The sequence below is a fragment of the Anas platyrhynchos genome, chromosome 13 (genome assembly GCF_047663525.1).
Source record: "Anas platyrhynchos isolate ZD024472 breed Pekin duck chromosome 13, IASCAAS_PekinDuck_T2T, whole genome shotgun sequence".
NCBI lineage: Eukaryota > Metazoa > Chordata > Aves > Anseriformes > Anatidae > Anas > Anas platyrhynchos.
The window spans coordinates 12,378,098-12,404,604 of NC_092599.1; the positions used below are offsets into that span (position 1 = coordinate 12,378,098).

Below are 26,507 nucleotides of genomic sequence, written 5' to 3' on the forward strand. Positions count from 1 at the left end.
GTACAGGTTGGGGATTTGGGGGTACAGGGGTGAGGTTTGGGGGTACAGGGTGGGGATTTGGGGGTGCAGGGTGACGATTTGGGGGTACAAGGGGATTTGGGAGTACTGGGGTGGGGATTTGGGGTACGAGGTGGGGATTTGGGTGTGCAGAGTGGGGATTTGGGGTACGGGGTGGGGATTTGGGGTGCAGGGTGGGGATTTGGGGGTACTGGGATGGGGATTTGTGGGTACAGGGGTGAGGTTTGGGGGTACGGGGTGGGGATTTGGGCATGCAGGAGTTGGGTTTGGGGTACAGGGTGGGGATTTGGGGGTGCAGGGTGACGATTTGGGGGTACAAGGGGATTTGGGGATACTGGGTGGGGATTTGGGGGTACAGGGTGGGGATTTGGGGGTTCAGGAGTGGGATTTGGGGGTACAGGTTGGGGATTTGGGGTACGGGGTGAGGATTTGGGGGTGCAGGGGTTGGGTTTGGGGGTGCAGAGTGAGGATTTCAGGGTGCAGGGTGAGGATTTGGGGGAGCAGGGGTGGGGATGCGAGGCTGCAGGGTGCAGGGACATAGGGTGTGGGATGCAGGTACAGATGTAGAGTGCGGGGCTGGGGTGCAGTGATACAGGCTGCAAAGTGCAGGATGGAGGGTTCAGGGGTGCAGGGTGTAGGATATAAGTGCAGGGGTGCAGTGATATAGAGTTTAGGGTTGCAGGGTGCAGGATATAAATGCAGGGTGCAGGGGTGCAGCAATTTGCAGTTTGCAGGTGCCCGGTGCAGGTGCTCCCCAGCAGGCAGCTGCTCAGCAGAGGGCACCAATGGCTCGCGAATCCACCCGGCCGCATTTCGGCTGCAGATTTGCATGCAGCAGCGCTGCGAGGGCTGCAGGGCCGGGCACTGCAGCACCCACAGCCCTCAGCACCCCCCTGCAGCACCGCCGGCTGGGGAGGCCACGCAGCACGGCTATGGGGTGCTTCTACCTGACCCCAGGGCATGCACGGTGCCCTCCGGCATGCGACACCCCAAAAAAAAACCCTCTGCTGCGTGCGTTGTCCCAAAGCACGGGGACACCCAGGTGTGAGAGCATGAGAGCACCCTGGTGCTGCAGAGCCACCCTCGGGGCGGTTTCCAACCCGAGTTCGAGGACGGATGTTTGGGAAGGTGATTAGGACGTGTCTGGAAAAGCAGCACCTTGCCGGGACACAGCTGGGGCTGCCCTGACCCCACGGGGTCCCAGCGGGGCCGTGCTCCCCCAGGACACAGGTCACTGCCCGGCTGGGGGGGGGGGGGGGGGGGGGCATGGAAATCACCCGGCGCCAGCCGAGGGCACGGAAAGAATAGGTGGAGAGGCAGCGCTCCGAAACAGGAGTGGTTTGGTGTTTCCGTAGAGATTAGCGGGATTGCAGGGTGAGGTTTCCTTGCTCTGGACAATATTCGAGCTCTGGGTGTTCCTCCTGAGCCCCTCCAGGAGCCCCACAGCACCGCCGCTCGCTGCAGCCCTGCAGTTAGCCCCAAGGGGCCGGGCAGCGAATGCCCAACACCCGGGGGCACAGGGGTGCGGGTATTTGGGGTTCAGGGCAGGGTGAGGAGTGCTGGAACCTCTGGATCAGCACCAGGACGTGGAGGCCTCCACCTCCCGCACGAGCCTCGTGGCACCACGGGAGCTCCCTGTGCTTGGCGCACAAGGAAGGGGCCTGGATTTCCTCCCCCGGGGTGGGGAAGCCGAGGCACTGCTCTGCCCGCCCCATAAAGCCCCTGATGGCATCCCGAGAGCGGGGCGAGCGCCTGCTGCCCGTGGCTGTGAGGAACCGGCTCTTAATTACGAGCCGCAGGTGATTTATCTAGGGGCAGCGAGTACGGATCCCGCTGCGTCACTCGGGAGGTGACCTTCAGCCCCCCCCCGATAACAGCACCGCCATCCGCCACCGTGAAAAAACACTTCCCAGGCCTGGACGTGGAGCAGGGAGGAGGCACGAGGCCTTCAACCCCCTCTGCAGCACCCCCAGAGCCCCTAACAAGGGCAGAGGGCTGCTCCGGCAGGGGTTTGGTGCTGCGCAGAGGCCCAAGGGCGCTTATAGGATCGCAGGGCAACCGCGCGGGCGCTGCCCACGCTCCTACGGCTCCGCGTCGTCAACACGTTGCGAAACGGCAGCGGGATCGATCCTGCCACTTTTAGGTGTGCAAATATTATTGTGCTCCCGCGGGGCCTCTCCGGGTGAAAAGTCAGGAAGGGAGGGAGGCTCCGTGGGGACCCCGGGCTCCGGAAACCGGGCGAGGCCACCGGGAAGCGGGGTGGCCGTGGATGGCACCGGGAGGTGGCACCTGGGAGGCTGCTCTGCCAGCCTGGTGTTTGATGGCATCTCAAGTACCTGTCCTCGTGGAAAAAAAAAATCATTAGCATTGGGAGCAGGAGGCTCAACACTCCCTGGTCCAGGCCACATTGTTGGTGGGCACCCCGGAGGGGATGGCAGGAGGGGGACAGCCACCAGGGACACCTGGCTCTTGCCACTATCCCCATTGTGTGCCCCGTGGGACCCTGCTCCCCTAAATCAGGGCAAAGAGAAGCCCCCAAACACGGCCAGCAGCAGGGAACAGCCAGACTGGGGCTGTGTGAGGCAGCTGGGGGGCCCCAAATGGGAAGCAGCAGCAAGGAGCCGAGCGGCCGGGGCTGCCTTGCGCAACGCTGGTGCATGGAGCCTATGGACAGCCTGGCCGGGACCCAGGGCCCCTCCTTCGGCTGTGGGGAAGGAACATCCAGCTGCTGTCAACAGCTGCAGTTCCTAGAAACGACCAAGACAGAAGGTCGGACGGGTGGAGGGAGCGCGGCGGGCGCGGACAGCCGGGGGCTCTGCCTGCACGCGCGGACACGCCGTGGGTTTTGCGACGGGCGGCTCCGCTCGGAAAAAAACAACCCCTCGGCTCCGTGCAGCTGAGTCCCAGATGGAAAAAAGGGCGGTGGGACGGAGCCCACGGGCCCACCAGGAGCTGTCAGCCCGGCGTGGCGGCTGCCAGGCCTCGCTGTGGGCCTCGTGCTGCCTCCGCCGAGCCGCAGGCCGCGAGGGAAGGCTGCGGGAGGCCGAAGGCTGCGGGAGGCCGCTGGCCTCGCCCTCATTTCCATACAATGCAGGGAAGGCGGCTTCGCCTCCTGGCAGCTCCCGGCCTGGCCCGGGACACCACGCGCTGCTCCGTGTCCTCCCCACCCAGCCCCGGGGACTCTGGGCAAGCACCAGCACAGGACCCTCGGCTCCCAGTGCCACAGACAGATTTGTGTGGGACAGACGGACACCCCAGTCCCACTGTGGCTGTGGGTGCTCGTGGATTCCCTCAGGGCTTGCCACACGCAGCCGTGATGCCCCAGCTCATCCCCGGGGCTGCCCTGTGCCAAGGGACCTCCTCCGCAGCCCGGGGACCCGCCAGGCTCTCCTCAGGCCACGAGTGCCAGGGACACGCTGCTGGCAGGTCCCTGCCGTCAAAGCGGGGCTCAGTTTGCAGCTCCGGCCACAGGAATGCGATTCATCTCCATCCAGCCACCCCGTGGAGAGTCCCAGCAGCCGCCTCCTGCCCCAGTTTTTGGGCTAAAAGTGAGCTATTTGTGTAACGAGAGGTCCCCGTGAGCCCGGCGCAGCATCGTGCTGGGAGGCAGAAGGGCTGCGGGTGCCCAGCTCCCGGACTGGGCGCTGCACCTTGCTTTTCCCCTCGAAATGCCATCACGGAGGGAAGGCGGGGTGCTCAGGAGGGCTGGCAGGAAAAGGTGGGTCCCCTCCGAGCGTCAGGAAGCGGCCGGGGAGGGGACCAGACACCGGGGAGCCGGCGGCGCCACGAGGAAGGGGTCAGGGGAGCAGGGACGTGCGCTCAGCATCACCCTCAGCCAAAGTAGAGCTCGATCTGCAGCTCTCCGTGCCCTACAGCCACGGGAAGGGGTTGTTCTGCTTTAGGTTTCCTCCCCGGTACCTGCAGTGACCCGCGGGTGTCCCTCCGGCCAGGAGGGGACATCTCCGGAGCACAAGGTCAGCCTGCTGCTGCCTGCCAGCATCGACCCTGCGCTGCTGGTGGAAAAACAGGAGCAAAACAGGAGCAAAACAGGAGTATTGGAAGAAAAGCCTCGCACAAACACACAGCCCCAGGGCAGAGGTCCCAAGGGAGCAAGGCAGGACAAGTGTCCTGCGTGCACGGCCCCAGGGGAAGGCAGGGCAGCCCCGCACCCAGGGGTGCCAGCAGGAGCCCCGCCGGTGCCGTGCCGAGGCCCGGCTTTACGTAATTCCCTTTCCACAAACACAAGGAACCGCTCGGAGGGATTTGTGCAGAGCAGCATGGAAGGCAAAGAGCCCTGCTCTTGAACTTTGCAGGATAATGTTCCATTCAGAGCCGCTCGCTGGCTGGGTCGCCCCCGCCTTAACCCTGCAGGACGCGGGCTGGGCCAAGCGCCAGCACCAGAAGGGGCTTAGATCACGGGCCGGCGAGGGATGTCCTCCTCCCAACGCTTTGATCTTGCTCCTTTTAAAGCATCTAAAAGAAGAGCTGTCCCTGCGCTGTCCCTGCTCGCCCTGTCCCGCTCCCTGACTGTGCTTTTGCTGCTCTGGCAAGCAAAATGGGTGGCAAAAGGATTTAAGCGGGGTAACAGAAGTGAGCTCTGTCTCCCCCCGTTCTCACGCACCCGCTGCACCCCAATAATTGCCATCGCACACCCCAACTGCTCCATGGGGCTCGGAGCAGTCTGCAGCCCCGTCACGCCGCCCTCCCGGGCAGAGCCCTGCCTGCGAGCAGCAGAACAAAGAGGGCTTGTTGCGGAGGCAGCTTGCATCAGAGCAAATGCGATTGTTCTCATCGGATTTGATGAGTTCCCTCCCGAGTTCAGACGTAACGCGAGTGCATTAGAGGACTTTATCCCTGCTAATTTCAGACTACAAAGTCAAACCGTGTATCGGATGGATCCGCACAGGCGGGCTTATTTATATTCTGCAGCGGTGCTGGGTGGCTGCAGCGCCTGCCAGGAGCTCGGCGTTAGCAGAGGGCACCGCAGAACCCGAAGGGAAACGTCACGTTGCTGCCAGCGATCCTCCTCCTGCTTCCCGGCACTGACTCACACCTGGGCACAGCGTGGAGAGCCAGCAGGAAGTTTTGCTGATCACTGCCCAAAGTATTTTGCAACCAAAATGCCCGGAGCCCACGGACCCAGCGCCTCCCTGGGTATTTTCACAGCTCGGGGCAGGAGCAGCTTAGCGGGGCTGAGCATTAAGCCCCACGAAGCACAAAATGGCAAGTGGGTGATGGACAAACCTGGCTCATGTGGAATCCGCCCACCTCCAAGCGTGGCCACGGAACAGCAGGGTGACCGCAGAACGTAAAAAAAAAATGTTTAGTACTGACACCAGATTGGGCACGGACACTATGGAACAAACAAGAAAAGCAACCGCCACCGACTCATGTTGCAAGAGTAAAGGTAAAAAACCTCTCAGAAAAGTACAAAAGAGCACAGGACAGGCAGCAGGCAGACTTTGAACAGAAGCTGATAGCAACAGCCAGGCCGTCGCCCCGCCGATCACATGCTCCCTGCAGACACTGAGGGGTACCCAGGGGCTCAGGAGGGCGACCTCGCTGCTCTGTACCTGCAGCTTTCCCCGTGTCCCCCTGCCTCGGCACACCTGTGGGCAGAGGATGGGCTGGGGAGAGGACCCCAGCAGCACCCACATCCCCAGCCCCTTCATTTCTGCGTGCCCTCGCCGCTTTATCCCGGACAGCTGCAATGAGCAGCAGCGTTCCTGTGCTCCTGTGCTCACAGCTCGCTTCCCACTTGCCCCATCACGATGACTTGCAAGCTGCCCAAGGGGAGAAGTCAGCCAGCGAAAAAGGGCCAGATAAATAACACCTAGGTAAATAAACAGGCCTCTTCCAAAAGAAAAAGTGGAGTTATTCTTATCTTTCTTCCCATTATTTGCTGTTTTCTCACCTTTTGACACTTCTTCCCACCTATTTGTCCCGAGTAAGATTTTAAGCTACTTAGGGTAACTTTCAGGCTCTGCAGCCCTGCCCTGGGAGCTGCTGTAACAGCTAATCCTGTAGGAGTCTTTTACGTATGTCTTGGCTCAGCCTAGATTAAGAAAATGTATATAGAAACGGGTTACACAGCAGGGGATTCAGTTTACAAGGTCCTGAAATTGGAAACAGCTTGTTGGCTATTTTAAAAGACAAGTTCTCACTTGAAGTCACATTTTTTTTTCTGGCCAGGAGACCTCTGGAGGTCTCCATCCAGCCTTTGTGCATTTGGTTGCTCTGAGCTGTCTCTTTTTCCCTGACCTACAGAGGCCCTGTTCCTTGGCCTCTCCTCAAAGGCAGGTGCTCCGGCCCCCAGCCAGGCTGGCAGCTCTCCACTGGACTTGCTCGTGGCTCTTGAGAGGAAGCCCAGCAGCGATGTTATTCCACACGCAGCGTAACGAGCCAGGTGCTGCTCTTACACTGCCTTTGCATTACGCACCCAAGAAGGTCTCGGAACTTCACCTCTTCCTCAGCTAGCAGCAAGGACAGAAGCAGTGCTTACAATGACCAAAAAGAATTTTATTGGAACGTATACACACAGGGATAACAGAGGTATCTGAGTAATCAAATATGGAATGTTTAAGAAAGTTAAAATAAATAAGGATACCAAGTTTTGCCAGTGCTAGGTCCAGCACCAATGTAAGTAAATGCCCTCCGAACAAGTCTGACTCTGATGGGACCATCCCTGCAGAGCCTGTAAGGATTCCTACCACCAGAAAGTGGCCAATAATTTTGGAATACAAAGAGTCACAATAGTGCTTTCTACCGCTGTGCATTCACACTGTTTATTCGCTACTTTCGTCTCTTATTTCTTTAATAATATCTATTAAATTCTGAAGTCCAAAAACATAACCCGTGTCTTGGCCCTCATGTACCACGCTATCTTCTCCATAGTACTTGCAGGTTGTGTGGGCAAAGTCTATCATGCGAACATCAACAGTACTAGCGGTGGGTTTGTAGGCATATGCTCCCGCTGACTCATCCGAAGACTCCTCTGAAAGGTCCTCTAAGTCCTCTGGGTCTGAGTCAACAGCGACTTCCTGCCTTTCCTTCCCATCGTAAATGATCAGCAAGGAGCTCGAATAGAAGCGGTACGACTCCTGTTTCTCCAGGACAGACTTGAGTTCAGTCAGTTTTTTAATAACAGACTCAAAGAGTTCCCTGCGCAGGTATTTGCCGTTATGAAAGAACTGGTAAAGTGCTTCTTTAAATCCTTGGACTGAGAGTTTTCTTCCATGGTATTTATTCATGAACATCAGCTGGCCAGTGCCTGCCTGGTAGACCTGCAAGTTTCAAGGACACAAGAGAAAAGAAGAGTTAAAATTGTTGGCGACACTGAGGCGAAGACATGGGGGCAAGGTGTGGGAGACAATGCTATGCAAAGCTCTTACAAGGCAATGTACTGCTCTTAAAACTGCTCTTGTAGTTACAGAAACTGTTAGCAACAACAGATCCAGCCGTGTCTGTGGAGCTTGGAAGCACAGAGGAAGTGGAAAATTCCTTCAGTTTAGATTTGAGCTTTTCCACTTGGAATGTAAGAGTGGGGAGGTTAAGTGAGATTAGGAAAGCTGTGGCCAAGATCTCCAAAGTCAAGCTCTGGCTTGTACCACAGCCACTCGCTCAGCTCGTTACCTGCCCCAGCTCAGGGGCACACCACGAGGCCCAGAACGCTGGGCTCTAAGTGACAGCACCCAGCTCTTCACAAGACAAGGTGTGCCCCTTAATCCTCTGAATTTCAAAGAAGTCAGAATTGCTCCTGCAGGAAGATTCCTTCCTACAGGGGAGTGTTCCATACATCACACAGCTCAGTAATGCCAAAGGATCTGCATCACGTAAGGATTGCAGGTGCCTCTGTTTTCCTCCACAGGTCTATACTGGAAAACGAACTGACAAGCCAGCCCTGCTCAAATCCCAGCGCTGTGGTTAGGAATGCAGCTCCCACACTTCTGTTTTTGCCTCGTGCTTTTCTCCGAATTGAAACAGGGAGCTGAACACCAACCATGCCAAGAGTCATGCTGGGGAACAAGTCCTAGCAAACACTGCCGGCATTCCTGGAATCTACTGGATGGGAGGAGAGAGGCTTCGGAAAAGCCTCAAAAACAAACAAGTTGTTTCCCACTTGTCACTCTAGGAATACAGAAACAAGTAAACAACTCGGGTGAAAGTCCACGCAACTATCTTGTTTGACCAATAGTCCTACCATGCTTATTAATCCTCTTCTTGTCAACACTTCACAACAGCTCCACTTTAAGCAGTGAAAGACCCATGGCTTTGCGAAGTCTGCCAGACAGACCTGACTGCTAGTTAATATTTTGGCAAATTTCCACATTTTATTTAAAACACGTGTGCCAACAGACCTTTGATTGTTTCTTATGCTCTCCTAAGATGTTAATCACATCGATAATTTTACTACACATTTTTCAGTTACTGTTATGGAGCAGGGGTCTGTTTCCTTGCTCACAGAACACAACCACTGGGATGCAGAAGGTGTTACAGGCTGCTCCTGCAGCTGCTGCCACCAACTGCTAAGTGATACTCAAAAGCTTCACTGCCCTCATAGAAGGAAATGAAGCACAGGATTACTACACAAGCCAAAAAAACACCAAGAGAAACAGATGCAAGCCTGTCCCCTTGCATGTAATTCCTCTCACCTGCATGCCACAAACTCGGACTCCAATAACAGCCGATGTACTCTGCTGACATTTGCGAATCTGATTGGCCTTCTTCTCCTCTGATGCATCATCTCCGTGCTGTCGGGTTCCCATTTTAAGGTCCAACACGCATGGTACTTCATATCGAGATGTCAGGTTTTCCAGCAAAATGAATTCTGGCTAGTTAAGGAACAACACTCACAGCAGAATACAGCTTAGCAGAGACAGATTTTAGCGTCACAATCTTCATTCTAAGCATACCCAGTAGCCTACCAAAACTTTGGTAACACTTGGTATCACAGTGGATATCTATTCCCAGTAACAATGGTCTCTAGAGAAGACAAATGATTTTCTACATTAAGTGGGAAAAATGTAACTAGGTCACACAGCAACATGATCTGGCAGAAGAGCCAGACTCAGAATTATGAAGTACTGCCTACTTAAGAGAAGACCTCTCTTCCTTTGTGGGAAATTAAGATTGCATGTGCTTCAGTTCCCACTGAAAAAATGCTGAAGCATTTCCACATCTGAAATGCCAAAGTTCAAAAGTACTTCAGAACATTTGAGATATGCTTCAGAGACATTACACACTAGTACTTAGATAATTCAATAATCACCGACAGTGAAGCCATGACGATATCAGCCATCAAGTACCTTCTACCATTCTGAACAGTTTTAGTCACCGAGCTGTTCTGGTAATTCATTCACCAGAACTCCTCACACAGGGAAATTTGCTTACCACAGCATATAGATACTAATATTTTTGCAGGATTTACTCGTTGCTGTATGCAGGCTTGCATGCAATAACCCCCAAGAATGCACGGGGGGGAGATGTTTACCTACAGCTGCAGAGCCCGGACATGTGCTTCAGGTTTTGCACATTGTCACTTCTTTCTTTACTCCCATCCTGACAGTTTATATCCAGCTTTTCTTTATCAAAAAGTCTCACTATGAAGAGACTACTAGAGGCAGATGACTCCTTGCATCAGAACATCCTACCCCTTATATTTAAAGCAACACTGAGAAGTTGCTGAAAAGGCAGAGAGGAAGCTAGTTTTTAAGATCACCAATACCACACACAAATATTCGTGGTTCTTGCCAATGAAAAAAAGCCACAGCACTCCCCTTCTCCCTTGAAAGCTTACACTAATAAACTGGTTTTGTGGAAGATCCCAAACACAGCATACTATAAAGCCTTTCCATTAATGCACAGTATGTAGATTTAAGTCAAGTTATTTGGATTTTGTAGCCTAGCTACTTTACTACATGCTGCAAGAGACTGTGTTCTGGAGCTGGCAATCCCTTCAAAGTCACCAAGTAAACGCCTGCTTCACAGAGTCTCTCTGGATTACAGTTAAGCCTGCGCTGAGTTTTTTATCTGTCACATCCAAGAAATAAAAAGCAGAGCCCTTCTCATTCCATTGTCATGAGGTCTTTTCAGGAAAGGATACTATACTGATTCCGATGTTTTGCATTTTCCTTCATCCGTTGTAACTGTTGCTGATGACATTTCATGCTCCAAGGATTATGGAGTTTAAACTGTGAACTGACATTTCCTTTTTTCTCTACAGTATAATATAAAACTTCAGACTTCTTCAGCCACTCAAATTCTTCTTCCAATTTGTGACTAGAAAACAGAAGCAGCAAATTAGAGTCAAATCCCAAAACAAGCTCCTTGAAAGGTTCATCAGTGGGTTCAACTTTTCCATCTATTTTGCTCACCTTCACCACCAGCTAGCCTAAGTTTTGTTTTGCTTTACGGACAACTGGACAACTTCCAAATCAGTAATGTATCAACCTTTGTAAAGCTACTTCCAAATTAGTACAGATTAGCATACAGCCGAGTCACGTTACAGAACATTTAGTAATTCTATTTGTACATTCTTCACCTGAGTTACTTCAGCAGAAATAAGCAATACTCTGAGGTCTACCCTTTGCTAAGGACAGTGGTTTAGCACAATGCATCACAACAGGAATACATCACTAACAGGGTCCCTCAGCAGAGCTGAAATGTGGTGGCTTGTTTGTCATAGATGTTGTCCAACACTGGAAAGCCTTTCTCAACTGATTGCAGCGAAAAGGACTCAATATGCTACACAGGCTGAGCACAAAGTAGTTTCACTACTGAACCTGACCACACTGAGATCAGGAAAAACAACACGAGAAAAGAAACTGAAAGCTAGAGGTCTGGAGAATTCTCTAGAGTTCTGGAGATCGCATCCCAGTTTGGCAGGAAAAATATGTTTTGCTCTAACACTTTGCAGTCCGGTTCTCCTCAGCAAACCTACCTTTTCATTTTTTCCTCTTTCCTGTGCTGTCGTACCCATTCCTTAGATATCTTTTCGTTTTCTAACAACATTGTCTTTTTGTTAGTCCATCGCAACAGCTTACTTTTGGGTTCACAGTCAGAATTATCTAAGTTTTCCAAGTTATCGTGGTCCCCATTTAACGGATATGCTATTAGACATAAGTTTCCATCTTCATCCTCTTCAAAGCTCACTGACACCACACCTGAAGAGAGAGAGAAAACAAAAGAAGCTGTCAACTGCTGAAGTGATAAGCGAGCCTGTTATAACACAATGTTACACTGAGAATAGAGCAACTTTTGGTTTCTCTTACCCTCATCCTTAGTTTCTATCTTGCCACAGGCCAAACCTCATCGGCCAACCTAACAAATATCAAAAGACCTAGACAAAAATAACACCCCACAAAAGACAATTCATCACATTAACAAGACAACAATACAAAAGGTTCTTTTCTCTCTCTGATACAGAATTAAGAACCAAATAATAACAGGAGACAATTTCAATTAATAAAAGCTTTTATTAATTTGAAAAACCTGACTGGTCTGACCCTAAGTGAGATGTAAAGCATGTGTTAACATCTTGCAATGAGAAGTGACCTGCACAAAAAAAAAACACCAAAAGCTGCAAGTTTTGCATGGCAGCAAAACAAAGAACACTTATCCAAACAAGATCTGGTTAATTGAACCCCAGGGGACAGGAAAGACTTGCAAGCAGAGTAACAACACAAGAAAACATCGCATTACAAAAGAAACTAGTCCAAACGCTCCCCCCTTAGAACCACCATCTTTAATTATACATTTTCCCCTCTGTTTTGGAATATATTTTATTGATACTGGTAACGCAGCAGTCTCGTGAAATAAATAACAGAATGCAATACAGAACAAATCTGACTGTGGTACACAGAAACAAGGTGAACCTTGAGAGCACTTCTCACTCACCCTCCCTCTCAAGAGTCTCTAGAGCACTACACTGCGTCTTAGGAGTCTTAGCAGAGCGCTCTGACAGATGCCCTTAGTGCCACATTAGCACATTTCAACGCTTAGCAAAGGAGCCAGAACGATTGAATTGTCTGTTAATTTTATTTTTCAGTCCTCTCTCTTTATTCTCAAATCAATCAATCTGCACAGTTCTTGCAGCTCATCACTAGGCCAGAGGGGAGAGGTCTCGGCGAGAGATTGGCACTTCTGAGCTGGGCAGGCGGCTCTGAGACCTACAGTAGCTGGGGCAGGGAGCGCAGAAGCTCTGACTGATAGTCCTGCTGCCACAAAGGAAAGGGCAACAGGAAAAAAAGGGGGAAAAACCAGCCAGCAAGTGGCCTTTGGCTTTATCCTGGAAAAAAAATAACAGAGAAGGACCAAGTGAGGCCCCTTATCCCTCCCCACACTCCCCCAAAAGCCACACACACTGGTACAATTGTTCTATTACATGGTGAAAAGTATCATTCAATGACCACATTTTCTTCCAGTCCAACAGAACATGTAGTGCCAAAACGTCTCTGTAAGCACGCAGGGAGCATAACTGTGCAACATCTCCTCTGAAGTCTTCCACCAGTTTTACAAACAGTATGCAAAACTCGGTCACCCTTAACAGCTGTTCAAGTCAGTGTGCTTTAAAAAGCAACTCCGTTTAAAAAATGCTTCGGTCATTATTTATTAATCACTGGGCAGCAGTGGATGGAATACCACAGGGAAAGAGAAGTATTTCTGTTAACTAGCGCAACGCTCAGGAGAACTGGAATTTCCACTCCTACATAACATCTGACTCAGCCTCATCACGGCTACTTGATCCTTGCCTACCTCAATGCCATGAATTTTCATTTCCTTAATGGCAGAAACAACACTGCACACATTTAACAAGACACTTTACCGACATTTATTTATTGTGATCAAAATGAGAGAGAGAGAGAGGACACATCCAAAAATAAGAGAGACCACAACTAAGCTCACACAAAACACCAGCAACCGATCTTATTAAATCCCTGTAAACAGACATTAAACAAGTGGCAAAAAAAAATATGAATCCACAAGAAAAGCGGCAGAGGATTACTGAGAACATTTACAAGCTGTTAGCTACTTACCTGTGCCTAAGGGAGATATATGGGCTATCACCAGCAGAGCTGCTCTACTCTAATGCTGTTAGTCAGCCCAAACACCAACTTGGCAAGCATTTCCACCCTGCCTCAGACAACATCAAAATACATGAAAAGAGAACCCTAAAATCTCTTCCTGCAGAAGAGACTTCAGAGCCAACAGAGAGCCCGGCACGCTCGCAGTTACAGGAAGAAGCGCCCAGCCCTGCGCCGCCGACTTACCCTCGTACTGCGGAGTGAATTTACGCATTTCCGTCGGGAGGGTCTCATAGAACTGGTGCTCCCGCTGGATGAGGGGCTTGCAGATGGTCTTGTCGTTAAACCGCAGGACGCAGGAGTGGCCCCCGACCTGGTGGACAAAGGGCTCGAGCAACACTCCCTTGGAATAGTGCTCCACTTCCATGGCTCCGAACGCTGGGCTCATCCTTGTAGCGCATTAGACAGAGGCAGGGGACGGCGGCTGCGGTGGCGGTGGCGGTGGCGAGGAGTTGGCTGCAGCGCGGCCGGCTGTGGAGCAAAGCACAGGGCGCCCGCTCAGCCCCGCGCACCGCCGCACCACTGCGGCCGCACCGGGGGGAGCGCCCAGAAGGGCGCCACGGCTGGCCCCGCCCACCGCCCGCCAGCCAATGGGGAGCGCGGTTTGAGAGTAGGAGGGCGGGGTTATGTAAATAAGGGGGGGCGTGGTTATGGCGATGGAGGGGGCGTGGCCAGAGAGAGGGGGCGTGGCCACGTGGGCACTGCCCCCGGGCTATGGGGCTGCGGGGCCATACCCATGGGATATGGGGCGATACCCACGGGGTAGGGGGCGATACCCGGGGGTACCCCCGGGTATCGCCCCCTACCCCGTGGGTATCGCCCAGCTCGCAGGGCACTGCTCGGCCTCCCAGGGTGGGGAGCAGAGGCCGCAGGGCTGCAGCAGACCCGCTAGCAGCACAGCCTGCAGGTCTACGGGGGTGTTACTGGAAACCAGCAGCTGCTCGGGGAAGCTCATCGATCAGCGCAGCTCCCGGAATGTTTGCCCACAGGTCGCGGATCGATAGCGGCTTACTACACACCCGCTAGTTGTTTTTTTTTTTCCTCGCCCTTTATTTTTAAGGCCCTTAAAAACAGCACCAAACCAGCGAAATCCTCCCCTCCCTCCCCAGCTGCTTTCCTGGTGTTTTTCATCCCGTGCAGCTCCTCCCAGGGCACCCTCACCCCAAACACCAAGCAGCGGGCAGGGAAAGCCCCCCAGCCTCACCCCAAACACCTGCCACTGCCAAAACCGTCTGGCTACAGCCTGAAGTGCCCGTGAGAAGCAGGGAGAGGGGCAGGCCCTGCTACGTGCTGCCAGGGAACTGCTGTGTGTCTGTGCTTGTGTAACACAGCAGTGATTTTAGGACTCGGGAGTTTGGATGCTAGGCACTCACGGCGAGACCCTGTGCAGAGGGAGCCTCACACCGGCACAGCCGTGACTGTAACAGCACCAGCACCGCAGCACGTGGCCCCTGATCCTGAGGCCACCTTCCTGCTTACCCCGGGGTACAGACACCGACTGGCACCTGCTCAGACCTAGAAAGCAGCTTGCAACACCCCTGTCCTGGCAAAAAGCACCTCCGGCACCTGGTTTACCCAACACGTCTTCAGGGAGCTCATTAGCAGCAGCTCAGGGTGTTTGTTTTAACAGGTGCCCAAGCAGCATGGACAACATCCCTCGCTGTGTGCACCACCCTCACCCCATGGGCTCCCGGAGCACAGCCCGACTGCTCGCACCACTTCGCTTTCCTGAAAGACCCGGACCTGGCTCCCATTCAAGGGCCCGCGAAGCGAGGGCTATTTATAGTTCTGATATTACAAAAATAGCCGTTACGCAATATTTAGGCAGGCTTCGAGAAATGTTAGAAACATCTACACCAGTCAAACACAGAGTGCTTGGGCTGCGTGACCACAAGGCAAACGGGAATACCGAGAGGAAGCAGGGAAATCTCATCAGAAAAGACAGCTTCACTGTGCCTGCATTAACGAGCCCTGCTGGGTTTGTCTTCCAGAAACACAGCACAACTCTCAAATGATATCCTAGAGTCTTGTAGTACATCCCCTGATTCTATACCCAGCTTGTTTTCAACGCTCTTCAGAGCAAAAAGCGCACAGACCAGCTGTTTTCCAGCATTTTCCCAGACGCTACACTCAGGCTCGGTGTACTCTGCCCTTTACCCCGCCACCACACGCTTTAAAGCGCCTTTGATGGAGCCTTTTGTTCAGAAAAACACATCGGGGGAAAGAAAAAAAACAAACAGATGTGCAATTCCTTCACAAGCGTCGAGCATTTTAAGAAAAACCTGACGTAACTCGGAGGAGGCAAACAAACTTGTCTAGACACAACAATAGCTTGAGCAATGCCATTCTCACAGTAAGCAGCAAAAGATGTTACAAACCCCAATCTATAAAACAAGAGTGCTGTGTGATGACATCTTATTCCCATCCTCGCATGACAGGCAACCAGCGGCAGAACACCACGATGAACTCATCCTTGCAGAGTTTTAAAAATTAAAATTGATCCCAGGTGATCCTTTGGCAGGTATTTCGTGGCCTTACAGATTCTCCACGGCGTCCCGCATGGGATTGCGTTAACGAGGGCAGCCTCTGGAGAGCGCAGCTCTCAATTAGGCAGCGACTGCTCCCTGCACAACCAGCTCACAAAAACAACCTCCTTTCTTCCCCCAGCCCCTGTGACAGCAGGCTTTCTGATGCAGAGCTGCCCTCCGAAGCAGTCTGCTTGAATTTGGTTCCCCAAATGCAGACTTCTACGTCAGGTGGCCACCCGCAGCTCCCAAGAGACTCGAGTCAGCTCTGCAGCAAGGCAGCTTTCTGCCTGCCTTCCCACAGCTCGCTGGGCAGTGCAAAGGGGGAGCTGACAGCTGGTGCACGGCACAGCTTCTGCACGATGTGATAGCCCTGCTGAGCCACCGTGGTTCTGAGGAAAGAGCAAATCACACAGCCAGCCACAGAAAAGGAAAATCCATGGCCCAATAAAGCAGCCAAAGCTGGCTCAACTTGAAGAATACTCAAAGAAATGAATGCCAGCTGAAAAGGGATGGAGGAACATGCAAATATCAGTGTTGGAGAGTTACAGAGAGCTGGTGAGACCAACACCTGCCTTGTGCACAGGGCTGGGATGATACCTCAGATCTTGATGCTAAGTCACGGCAGTGCCCAGAGAGAACGACCCTTCACAGCTGAAACAAGCACACCAAGAACCTACCACATCCCTAACGAGCTACCACATCCCTAACGAGCTGCAGTGCTTACGGGCATGCTACAAGTCCCTGTGTAGCACAGGCGGCCAGCCTCCTCTCCTGCTCTGTCACCAGCAGTGAGGGACGTGAACCAAACAGCACGGGGCACCCGGCGGTGGGATATCAGAGCCATGAGGCTGGTTAAATGGGCCCAGGCTCAAAGTTCCTGCTCAACTTGTGGCTCATCGTGACGGAAACCAGTGCTGTTCCTCCACACAGCACTATTTTATCTACTAGCACACGTACCCAATCCAGGAGCAGTGAAGAACTGCTTCTAACATTCACTTCACTCGCTGCTTGGCTCATGAACTGAAGCTGCTCTGCTGTGTTTTACTCCACGAGACCTTAAGACAGGAACGGGGATACCCCAACCCTCCAGCTACCTTAGCACAGTATCAGAAACACAAAACGTTTAGAAATAAGCTGCACACAGAATAGGAACCAAGCCCTGCACAGCTGACTGTGTCTCGATGCAAAAAAACAACCTTCTGCATTCTTTTATCACAACTGTTTTACCAGATTCCTAGCTCTCAGGATCATTATACCTCTAAATAAGGTAAAAACAGACCCGCAGCATGCTTTTGAAACCTTTCCCATCTTGAATAACAACAAAGTAATTAAGGTTAAACAGTAAAAGCTACTTTCTGGCATTTTTTTCTCGTTAGGATAGAAGTGCTGAGCCCAGCCTGACATCCTGCGTGCTTACAGAAAGCAATCGCTTATTCTGGTAACTGATTTTTAGGGAAAAGGTCATCTTCACTACATGTGTGTGCTAGCACTGTAAAGTCTCCAAAAATGTTTCTCGCTGTAAACAAAAAGCCCTTCCCCAAAGAGCAGGAACGCAAGTGGAGCACAGCAGATTTAATGTTGCTTCCAGCACTGGGGGAAGAGCCACAGAATTAGGAGGGGGAGACCCGACAGGCGAGCATACTGCTTCCTAGTTCTCATTTTGTTTTTCCTAAACACAGGAGCAAAGACACAAATTTGGACAGCATATCCCAATACTCCACCCTATATTCCAGAGAACTTCTCAGCTGAGCTCTCTTTTAAACAAAGATTACTTTGGAAAAAAAAACTTTTTGTTAAGTGCAGCGTTGGGCCAAGAGACTGTGATGCTTCTCACTACACCACGTATTGAACCCACTAAAAAAAAAAAGCTGAGCCACAAGTTTCTATGCAAGCCAAGTTACTTCAGCTCCTCTGCAGCAAATTCATCAATCTAAGGACAATTACGTTGTCTCCAGGACATGTACTCAGAGATGAGCAAGGATGAGGCTTTGTAAAAAAACAGGAACACTTCAAGGAGTGAGCTATCAACTCCTCCACAGCGAGGAGTGTGCTCATTCCCCAGGCAGAAATATTTCTGCTCTATCCTTTGCCACGAAGCCACAAGGGCACTGGGAGTCAGGCACTGCAATGACGGGCTCATCCCCACCAAAAAAAATCCAAAAAAGCAAATCGTGCTTGTGGAGAGCAAGGTGCTTGGGGCAGGCCAAGAGAAGAAAGTCTTCTTAGAAGTACTGACACAGGATGTATTTTCTTCTAACCTGTCCTTATCAAACAGGTGGTGATTGCAGTGGCACACTGAGGTAGGTAGGAACAATGAAAAAAAAATCACCAGGAAAAGAAAAAAGATTCCTTGAAGCTGTTTACTAAATCACACGAAATAGATGGACCTAGGGAGCCAGAATTAGTCAGGAATTCTGGAACACAGTTTACACAAAAGAAGCTTGCAAAGCCCTTCTGGGAAGATGACAGAACCAACCAGCTACCAATCTTGGCCCACTGAGGCAGAAATCCCATCCTGTTTTTAACTTTAGACAAACAAAAGACTCCCACCAACAAAAAAAGCAGACTTATGATCAGGTGGAAAGTACCTGCTCAGCAGCTCAACAAACTACAGCGGCAGCAGCCCTCCTCCACACGGTTACAGGCACTCCCATTCCAAGCTGTGTACACTTTTCCTGCTGGGCTATTGGAGGAACACAGCAACAAATCCTGGAACACACCCACTGGCAGCAGCTTTTAAGAAAATCCTGTGCTCTGTGCCAGGGCTCATCCATCACTGGCACATGACAAGCAAAACACAGCTGGAAGCAGTTAGTTCTAAAAAAGTTTCGCCATTTTTTTTTAAGCCTTTACCAGTTTTACAGCTCTGCAAAATTAGTGCTGAACAAATCAAAGAAGTTCAGGGGTGTTTCAAACAACTCGGATGTGCAGGAGAACCCCCTGAAATACCCACAGCCAGGAGAAAGCCAGCACCTCTTACAGAGAGCCCCTTCTGCAGGGAGAGCGCCGGGCCCTTCCTGGCCAACACCAGGTTCACCTGTAACATGCAAATAAAAGATGAAGCATTCCAGTATTGACAAACATACAGAAAGAAGTACATTTTCAGCATATAATGGACTTTTTAAATAAAAACCATCAATATTTTTACTATCTCCTTTTATTCTCTAAACACGGAGTTCTGATGTTTTCCTTTAAATATACCCCAATCCCAGCAATATTTATGACGAGAGAAAGCCGCTGCCCCACAAATTAAGAGTCATTCACATCCATGAATGTAACCCCACAGCTGCAGACCATGTCTTGTGGCAGCTCTCAACAGGACTTCTGAACACAACCTCACCAAACAAACACAACAGCCCGACATGCATCATGTTCCAGCACTGCTCCTCATGCAGGAGCATCATCCCTCCCTTAAACCAGCCCTACACCTCTAGGAGAGCCCAGTTCCCCTACATTTTGTCTTAGAAAGCGAGGCCGTAACCAAGGCAGCCTCCAAGAGCTTCTGGCTTCTCATTACCAGGAGCAGGTAGGGTAGCCACTCAGCCAGGGAGGCAGTTTCTCCAACCTCAATGAGGATTTTCTGAGCAAAGAGTACAAAGTACCCAAAAGCAACACTTTTGGCTTTCCCTACACCCTTTGTAATCTGCAAGCTTAACAACCACAGACACAAAGCTGCAGAGAAATGCCAGATTTACTCCTCAAAGCTATTTTATCTCCCTAAAACTAAAATAGAGCCAAGTTACAGGTTACTAAGCATACCCAGCCAGAAAAGAACACACAATTCTGACCCGTGCAGTTTTTCCAGGGATTGTGTAATTTAACAACTAGCCTCTTTTCCAAGTAAAAAATGCCATGGAAACTAAGAAACCCGAACCACCAAAGCTAAGCTACTTAAACTTCCTATTTAGAAACTGATCCATCTTAAAACAGCATTCTGGCACCAGTGGCTAAAAACACCAGTTGCTATAACAAGACAATGCTGCCCTTTGTAATGGAGAAGCCAGAATAGCATTCGGCCTTTAATCTTCCGAAAATATGACAGCAAGAGCTAAATTGCACGGATTGCACTTGTGAAAGTGTTATTCAAGACACAAAAGAAAGCAAAATTCAAGCACTGAAGTTAAAATAAATTCACGTCCACACCTTTCTCACTGCCATGAAGCCAGCAGCCTGGTAGCTGTGTTTCCAACCCCTCCACCAAAGGACACGGCACCTTTCGGGCTGGCCCTTGAAGCTGTGACCAAGTCGCCCTAAATGAGAATTGCTCTGAAGTGCAGCTATCAAGTCCCTTCCAAAGGTCTTACCTGCTTACCTACAGAAAGGATTTTCTGTCTGCATGCCCTCCAGAAATCCCAGCCCCTAATATTCAAGCCATGCGCCTGACAAGTGGATAAGGCTGCAAAACTCAAGCTTCCATGCCCAAATCCAGTCCAACTCCTTGAGCCAAAATTTCCAGGAATGCCATGCCAAACAACGATAATCTATAAATAAAGTACAAGGAGAATGGTGCCAACAACCTACAGTTACCTATTTCATGCCTCCTAATTATACACATACTCATTGCTACCATCAACATACTCCAAACAACGTTTAGTCCCTTTTTGGAGAAACTGGTCAAAAAAAAGGAACCTGTTGTAGAAGAAACTGGTCAGAAACAACCCAGACAGAGCCAGGAAGCAGACCCGAAATGCTCATCCACAGTTCCGGCCATGGTTCCCCAAGTGTTGGCTTTGAGGCGTTACTTCTGGTGCTCATGACAGATGGAGTTTTCTCTTCCCAGCAGCTGAAGTTCACGAGATGCATTTCACAGATCTTTTGAAACTGCCTTTGTTTCAAAACACTTCAAGCTACTGAAAACACATCCCTAACCAACTAACAGCCTCCCAAAGGGAGGTGATACATGATTCAGCAATTTTACACGCTCTTCTTCCCCTTTCCATGCTGCTTGAAGGGATAACGAAATAAACTAGGTCCTAAGACCTTGAACATGAGCTCCTTCCAGGATGCCCAAGCACTACAGAAATTTAATTCCAGAACACAAGAAGAGTGATTTCACCACGCTTCTTGCTCAAGTATAGATTGGACACTAGCAGGTAAGGACAGGACAGGAGTCTTACAAGAAGGACTCCAACACAGCACAGTAAAACCACAATAATATTTTATTTACAGTATAAAAAGGGACAAGGGCCTTTTGTACAAGTATGCCCGCTAACATTAAAAAAATGTTTCTTTAAAAAAATATTTATGTTTTTCATCTTTCAGCGATCTCCCAATACACCATCTGGGACCAATTACAGGCTCACCATACTAATTACTGTCAAAGAATTAATCCATCCTCATCTCGCACAGTTTACATACGCAAACAGCCCTACAGAAACACTTGAAAACAATCTTATCAATTTCAGTAATCCACAAAAGAAAGCTTTTTCACAGGAGCTTGGCTGCCCTGCTCTCATGCCTCAGCAGGCTGAAATACATTCAATAATGCAAAAAAGAGAGCAAATTTTATTAGCCTGGGACACAACAAGGATAATTTTTACGCCCTCAAAGACCTTTGCTGCTTTACAGGAAATTTTTAGAGCATGAGTAAGCATGATTGGCACAAGTGCCTTCAAAAAGAGACCATCACGAACCCAAAAGGGGAGGCTCAGACCGAATGACTGCCAAAAAACTATTTTCTCTTCAAAACCCTGCAATACTGCACCACCATCCATGCTGTGCTCATGTTCCAATTCTGCATTTCCGAGAAACAGCCTACTGTCAGAAAAAAACGTGTCAGGGAAAAATCAAGCTCACGATAGACCTTTTTTTTTTTTTCAAATCAAACTGTGCCGTGATGTTAGATCATTATTCACTCTTCAACACAAGAAACCACCATTAGGCATTTACAGTTAAATACGTACAAGGCTTTGTTTCAACTGAACGAGCCTCAGCCAGCCCTCCTCTCACCACTCCGCTTGCTGTGCCTCCATCAGCCTTTATTCAATTTACCCCTCATCCTTGGGAGACTACTTAATTCTGTGAATTCTGAAGTGATTCTGCAACACATTGTTCCCTCATCTAGAACTTTCTCTTTGGTTTAATGTTCACAGGCTTCTCTCCATAAAACCAGCTAATTATATTGAGCTAAACCCAATTTTTCCTCATTTGCTTACCTGCATTATTCCCTGTTGCAAAGCTGATTATTTCAGTACGAACACATCCCCCAAATTTAACCTCAAACCTTTAGTTGAATGGAACCAACCTTCTGAAAGAGCTAACACCTCAGAGATACCAAACGGTGCCTATTGTGCCCGCAGTTCCACTTCAGGATAAGGTACTAAATAATCATCTGTAGGCTGACGTCAGATTAAAAGGGTAATTTGCCATCATGTTCTTAACGTATATCCAAGGCACAAGACAGCTAATGTGCTGTTCTTCTGGAAAAATATGTGAAAAGCAAAAGAGCAATCGTTAGAAGGAAGCTGCCATCCTCCATAAGCATAAAATTAGGCAGCACCCACAATCCCTGATAGGCTTTCAGGCACTGTTGAAGTTTTCTGCATCACAGCACCGCGCTGCTATTTGGGTACTGTCGTCAGAGCCATCTGTGCCTCAGGAAGAAAATCAACATTTCTGCTGTGCCTGTTCTATCACGGACTCGACGGGACTTGTGATCCCAGTCTCGTTCTGGCATAAAGCCCCCAAACCCTTCCTTCTTCCTAATGCCATCTTCCGAGGAAGGACAGCCCCCGTAATTGGATCTGCTGCCCTTGGGGTTGCTTGCCCCATCCACAACCCGGGGCACCATCAGTTTCAGCGAGTCGTCCCCATCTCGGCAGCTCCTTCCAGCTCTGTCAGCACAGCAGGGTGAGAACACAGGGACCAAGGCTTGCAGCACCCCAAAAGGCTGCTGTGTGAGGTCACTAATTAGCGGTTCTGTGGGGCCTACTAATTGGCCGATCAGCACATCACAGCCCCAAACCAACCCCAGCTCGTGCACTGCCTCCCAACCATCCATCACGCAGCTAGTCCCAGCAGGGCTCTCAGAGACCCAAGCCATTTTATGGGCAAACCTTGACTTTTTCCAGTAAAACAACGCAAACCCGGGCACTCGCTGGCTCCAGCTACCTCCAGAAAAAGACCTTCCATCCGCACCAGCAATCCAGGTGCGGAGTCATCAAAGATAATTTAAGAACCTGATGGCCAGCACAGCGAGAGTACTTTCTGTACCCATTATGAAGGTTATCACTACCCTATTCCAACACACCCTGGCTTTCAGAGGCAGGCTCAGGACCTCAGAGACTTAGCCCTACACAAGTCAAGAGGACCCAGTCATGGTTCTGAGCTCCTAAACACTTGATTAACCATCAGCAAGCAACCTTCATTTGAACAATTTTGCTTCCACTGCATCAGCAGAATTTCAGGCTTTGCAGGGACAGAAATATTCTGGCTGCTTCCAGCTCGTTATGTCGTGTCACAGGGCTTTTTGCAAAGGGGAAGAAAAAGAATTATTTTGAAACCAAATCGTTATTATGAAAAGCCCACGGATAACATTGTATGAGGCATTTCTAAGAAAAGCTAGAGAAATGTCCACCTACAATTATACCTTAAAACCACATAGTGTGGCTTCTTAATACCTGAAAACCATCCCTATACCGTTTCAAAGATACATTCACCTTGGGCACGACGGAAAGCCAGATAAAAGAATTAGAGACAGAGGAAAAATCCTCTCCCCTGCAATGGAAAATTTTCAGCTCTGGGAGCGAGGCACGGGGATGCTCGGCCGGACCCGCGTTGCCTAGGCACCGAGCGCAGCCGCCTGCCAACGGGGCCGAGCCGAGCGTCAGCACATCCAGAGCGTGGAGGCAGCGAGTTTGTCCTCCCCAGAGAGAGATACCTGCCTGCCCTGCTGCTGTGCCTCTAGTTTGTGTCCGTTTGTGTCTAGTTTGTGTTCACCAGCACAGAAATATGAAGGAAAACAACCGACGGCTTCAAAAGGAGGAAGCTGCACCTTGGCTCAGCATCACAAGCCACATCAAACCATGCCTCGCTCCAAACCCCCGCCTTGGCCACGGCTGCCCCACGTCTCTCCCATGCGAAGCGCGGCTCCCCCAGGCAGGGCAGCATCAAAGGGACACCACAGAGGCACTTACTTCACATGCTGTGGGTCTGGAGCAGCTCCAGAGCTCAGGGAAGCACCAGCTCACCCGGCTCTCCTGATTTCCAAACGCCCTCAGAAGAGGATCACAACATAAGTGACATTTAACACCAGCCAGCCCCAAATTCCCAACCTTTACCTGAGTTCCCTGAATTTAGACAGTGAAGATTTAAAGATTAAGAGTGACTACTGTTTAATTCATCCCTTTAGGTGAGATTTCTTTGTGGAGTCTCTATCACCAGTGGGTCTTTCACCATCAGCCCGACAGCACACCCTGTGCCACCACCTTTCCCTAACCTAGGCAGACATCTGTGACCACAGCAACGCTGCTGACAGACCGAGGCACTCTCCCTCATGACAAGGCATGCCTGCTCTCCCCACCCTTCAGAAGAAAAAATGTCATCCCGAAAACATCCTCTCTCACCCCCCAGCTGGTCAGAGGACAATTAGAAAGTGTCACCACACCGCTGATCTGGCTGCGGTCCCAACCGCTGACAGGAGGCTGAGAGTTTCTTTCTTTAACATCTTTTCTCATCCTGCTTTTACAAAACCTCACGCCCGACAAATCTGAAGTATTCTTTGCAAGCAACTGGTAGGGAAGGAATTTTTCAGAGAGCACAGCCTCGCGTTCACATGCCTGACCGCTATCCAGCTTTCCAGCTCCATCCCAAGTTTCTGTGGCACACCATTATGCTGGTTCCGATCTACCTTGTTTCGAGAAGAGATAGCAAAATAAATTTTATGTTATTTGTACAACCAAAGTACTGCAGACAAGTTAACAGATTACTCCAGAAAGCTATAAACAGCAAACGCAGAAGAGAGAGAAAAAGAGCCTTTCAATTACATTAATGAATCTGAATTTATGAAAAGCTACTTGGCCCCATTTAAGGTTCTAATTTTTTAGAAAGAAGTATACATGAATGGCTATAATCCTTGCCAACATCTTACAGTCCTTCCCTGAAATCCCTCCTGCAAGGCTTAACCAGGCTACATTTCTGGTCACTTGAGATTATTTTAGGAGAAGAAACAATCCTGGATGTTTACTGTTCAATGGTTTCTCCCTGTTGTTCTCCCTCCCCCCCTCCATTCACAAATTACATCAACTGTCTGGAAGATGCTCAAGGACCCAAACAGAAGCAAGCGTTAGGTAGCAAACCCATTTTAAAGCACACATACTGCTGTGCTCCTGCATGTGTATACAAAAGAAGTTTCCATTCCAGGATATTATATATCCTGAAAATACCCAAATACAACTGAAAGGCAATTTTAAATGTTACAAATTAACTCATCTGACATAAACAAAGCTATGAGCATGGATACCAACTGTTTGAGCCATTTAAAAGCCAAAATAACCCTGATCTTTTTATTCTCAAGGATCAAATTGGATCTGTACTATTCCCAGTTAATTTCACATGTTGAACACCAGTAACATATCCCACGGCAACTAACTCAAAAGTTAGAGGAACTCAGAGCTGCATTAGCTCAACTCAGATCAGCATTAGCTTAACCATTCCAGAGCTAAATACTAAAATTCCCATTTCATTACTTAGCACAGAAGAGCCCCGTAGACGTCCATGAGGACAAGAAACACACACACACTGGATGCATTTTTTAAATATCTGAGCAGCTATGGGACACAGAAGGCACCACGGCAAAAAAATAAAAGCCGACCGCCTAGAAGTAAGGGCAATTAGGCTCCAGCTGCTATCGGGGAAGGTATCTGCCTCCAACATGTGTACTTTTTCACGGTGCAATTCAGGCCAAGGACGTATCAGGGCGTAGCTACCGAGAGGCTGTTATTCCATCAACAGCGATAACGTTTATTTCCTTTAGCTGAACGCCGACATCCAGAGCCCCAACCCCGGTGTTTTTGCTGGGGCCGAGGGCCCCCACACCGCCAGCCAGCCCCGAGCGCTTCCCGCTTGGCGCGGCGGCGTTGCTGAGCGGCGCATCCCGTTACGCAACGCTCCCCAACCTGCCGTTTTGTCATGCCGCAATTTCCTACAGCGGCCCCCAAACCTGCAGCACGTCCCACACAGGGATGACACCTCACAAACCAACACCAGACCGTGTCAGGGGGGGAATTTCTGACCTTAGGGGCTCCGTGAGCCAGACCAACACCTACACCCACACCACCGCGGCCTCCCACTCCACAAGCCCTGCACCGGTGGGGGCAGCGATGCAGGATGAGGCAGGACAGGGCACTACGAGGCAGGACGAGGTGGGACGGGGCTGAATGAGGCTGAAAGCTCAGCGCAGGGCATAAATAGGGTGACACCAGGGCAGGAACCCCCCTCCCATCCCATTACATCCCACCCACTCACCCCCTCCCATCCCATCCCATCCCACCCCACTCACCCCCTCCCATCCCATCCCATCCCATCCCACTCACCCCATCCCATCCCATCCCATCCTCACCTCACCTCATCCCATCCCACCCTCACCCCACAGCCAGCCCCAGCCCCCACCACACACCCCAGAGGGTTAAAAGGGGACCCCCACACACCCCTCAGAGCCCACCCCCGGGACTCTGAGGAAGGCACGGAGCCAGAAGAGGGCCGAGGAGCGGCGGCCGGGCCGTTACCTGCTGTCAGGGCCGGCGCCGGCGGCGGCTTCGCCTCTTTTGTTTCTCACACGCCAAAATGGCGGCGCGGGGCCGGGCTCCCCCTCCCGGCTCCCCGCTCCCATCCCCACCCCGGCCCGAGGCCCCGCCCCTCCCCCGGGCTCGCCTCGCCATTG

General features: G+C 50.6%; 1 protein-coding gene across 1 annotated transcript; it reads right to left on the reverse strand.

Moving 5' to 3' along the window:
* Positions 1 to 6,516: 6,516 nt before the first annotated feature.
* On the reverse strand, positions 6,517 to 26,507 carry IP6K2 (inositol hexakisphosphate kinase 2). Its single transcript, XM_027467522.3, has 6 exons — positions 26,353 to 26,507; positions 13,287 to 13,571; positions 10,958 to 11,180; positions 10,121 to 10,296; positions 8,670 to 8,845; positions 6,517 to 7,301 (listed from the first exon to the last, which is right to left on the reverse strand). Exons 2-6 carry the CDS (start codon positions 13,486 to 13,488, stop codon positions 6,804 to 6,806), a joined length of 1,275 nt encoding a protein of 424 aa, XP_027323323.1. The 5' UTR covers positions 13,489 to 13,571; positions 26,353 to 26,507; the 3' UTR covers positions 6,517 to 6,803.

Bases quoted from the DNA above. Each gene is read 5' to 3' on its own strand.
- IP6K2 (XM_027467522.3), bottom strand. From the start codon at position 13,488: ATGAGCCCAGCGTTCGGAGCCATGGAAGTGGAGCACTATTCCAAGGGA. The intron at 8,846-10,120 runs GTATCCTTTCCT...TTAACTAGCCAG, and splicing joins AAAACATCGGAATCAGTATA to AATTCATTTTGCTGGAAAAC. The intron at 7,302-8,669 runs GTGAGAGGAATT...TGAAACTTGCAG, and splicing joins TCCGAGTTTGTGGCATGCAG to GTCTACCAGGCAGGCACTGG.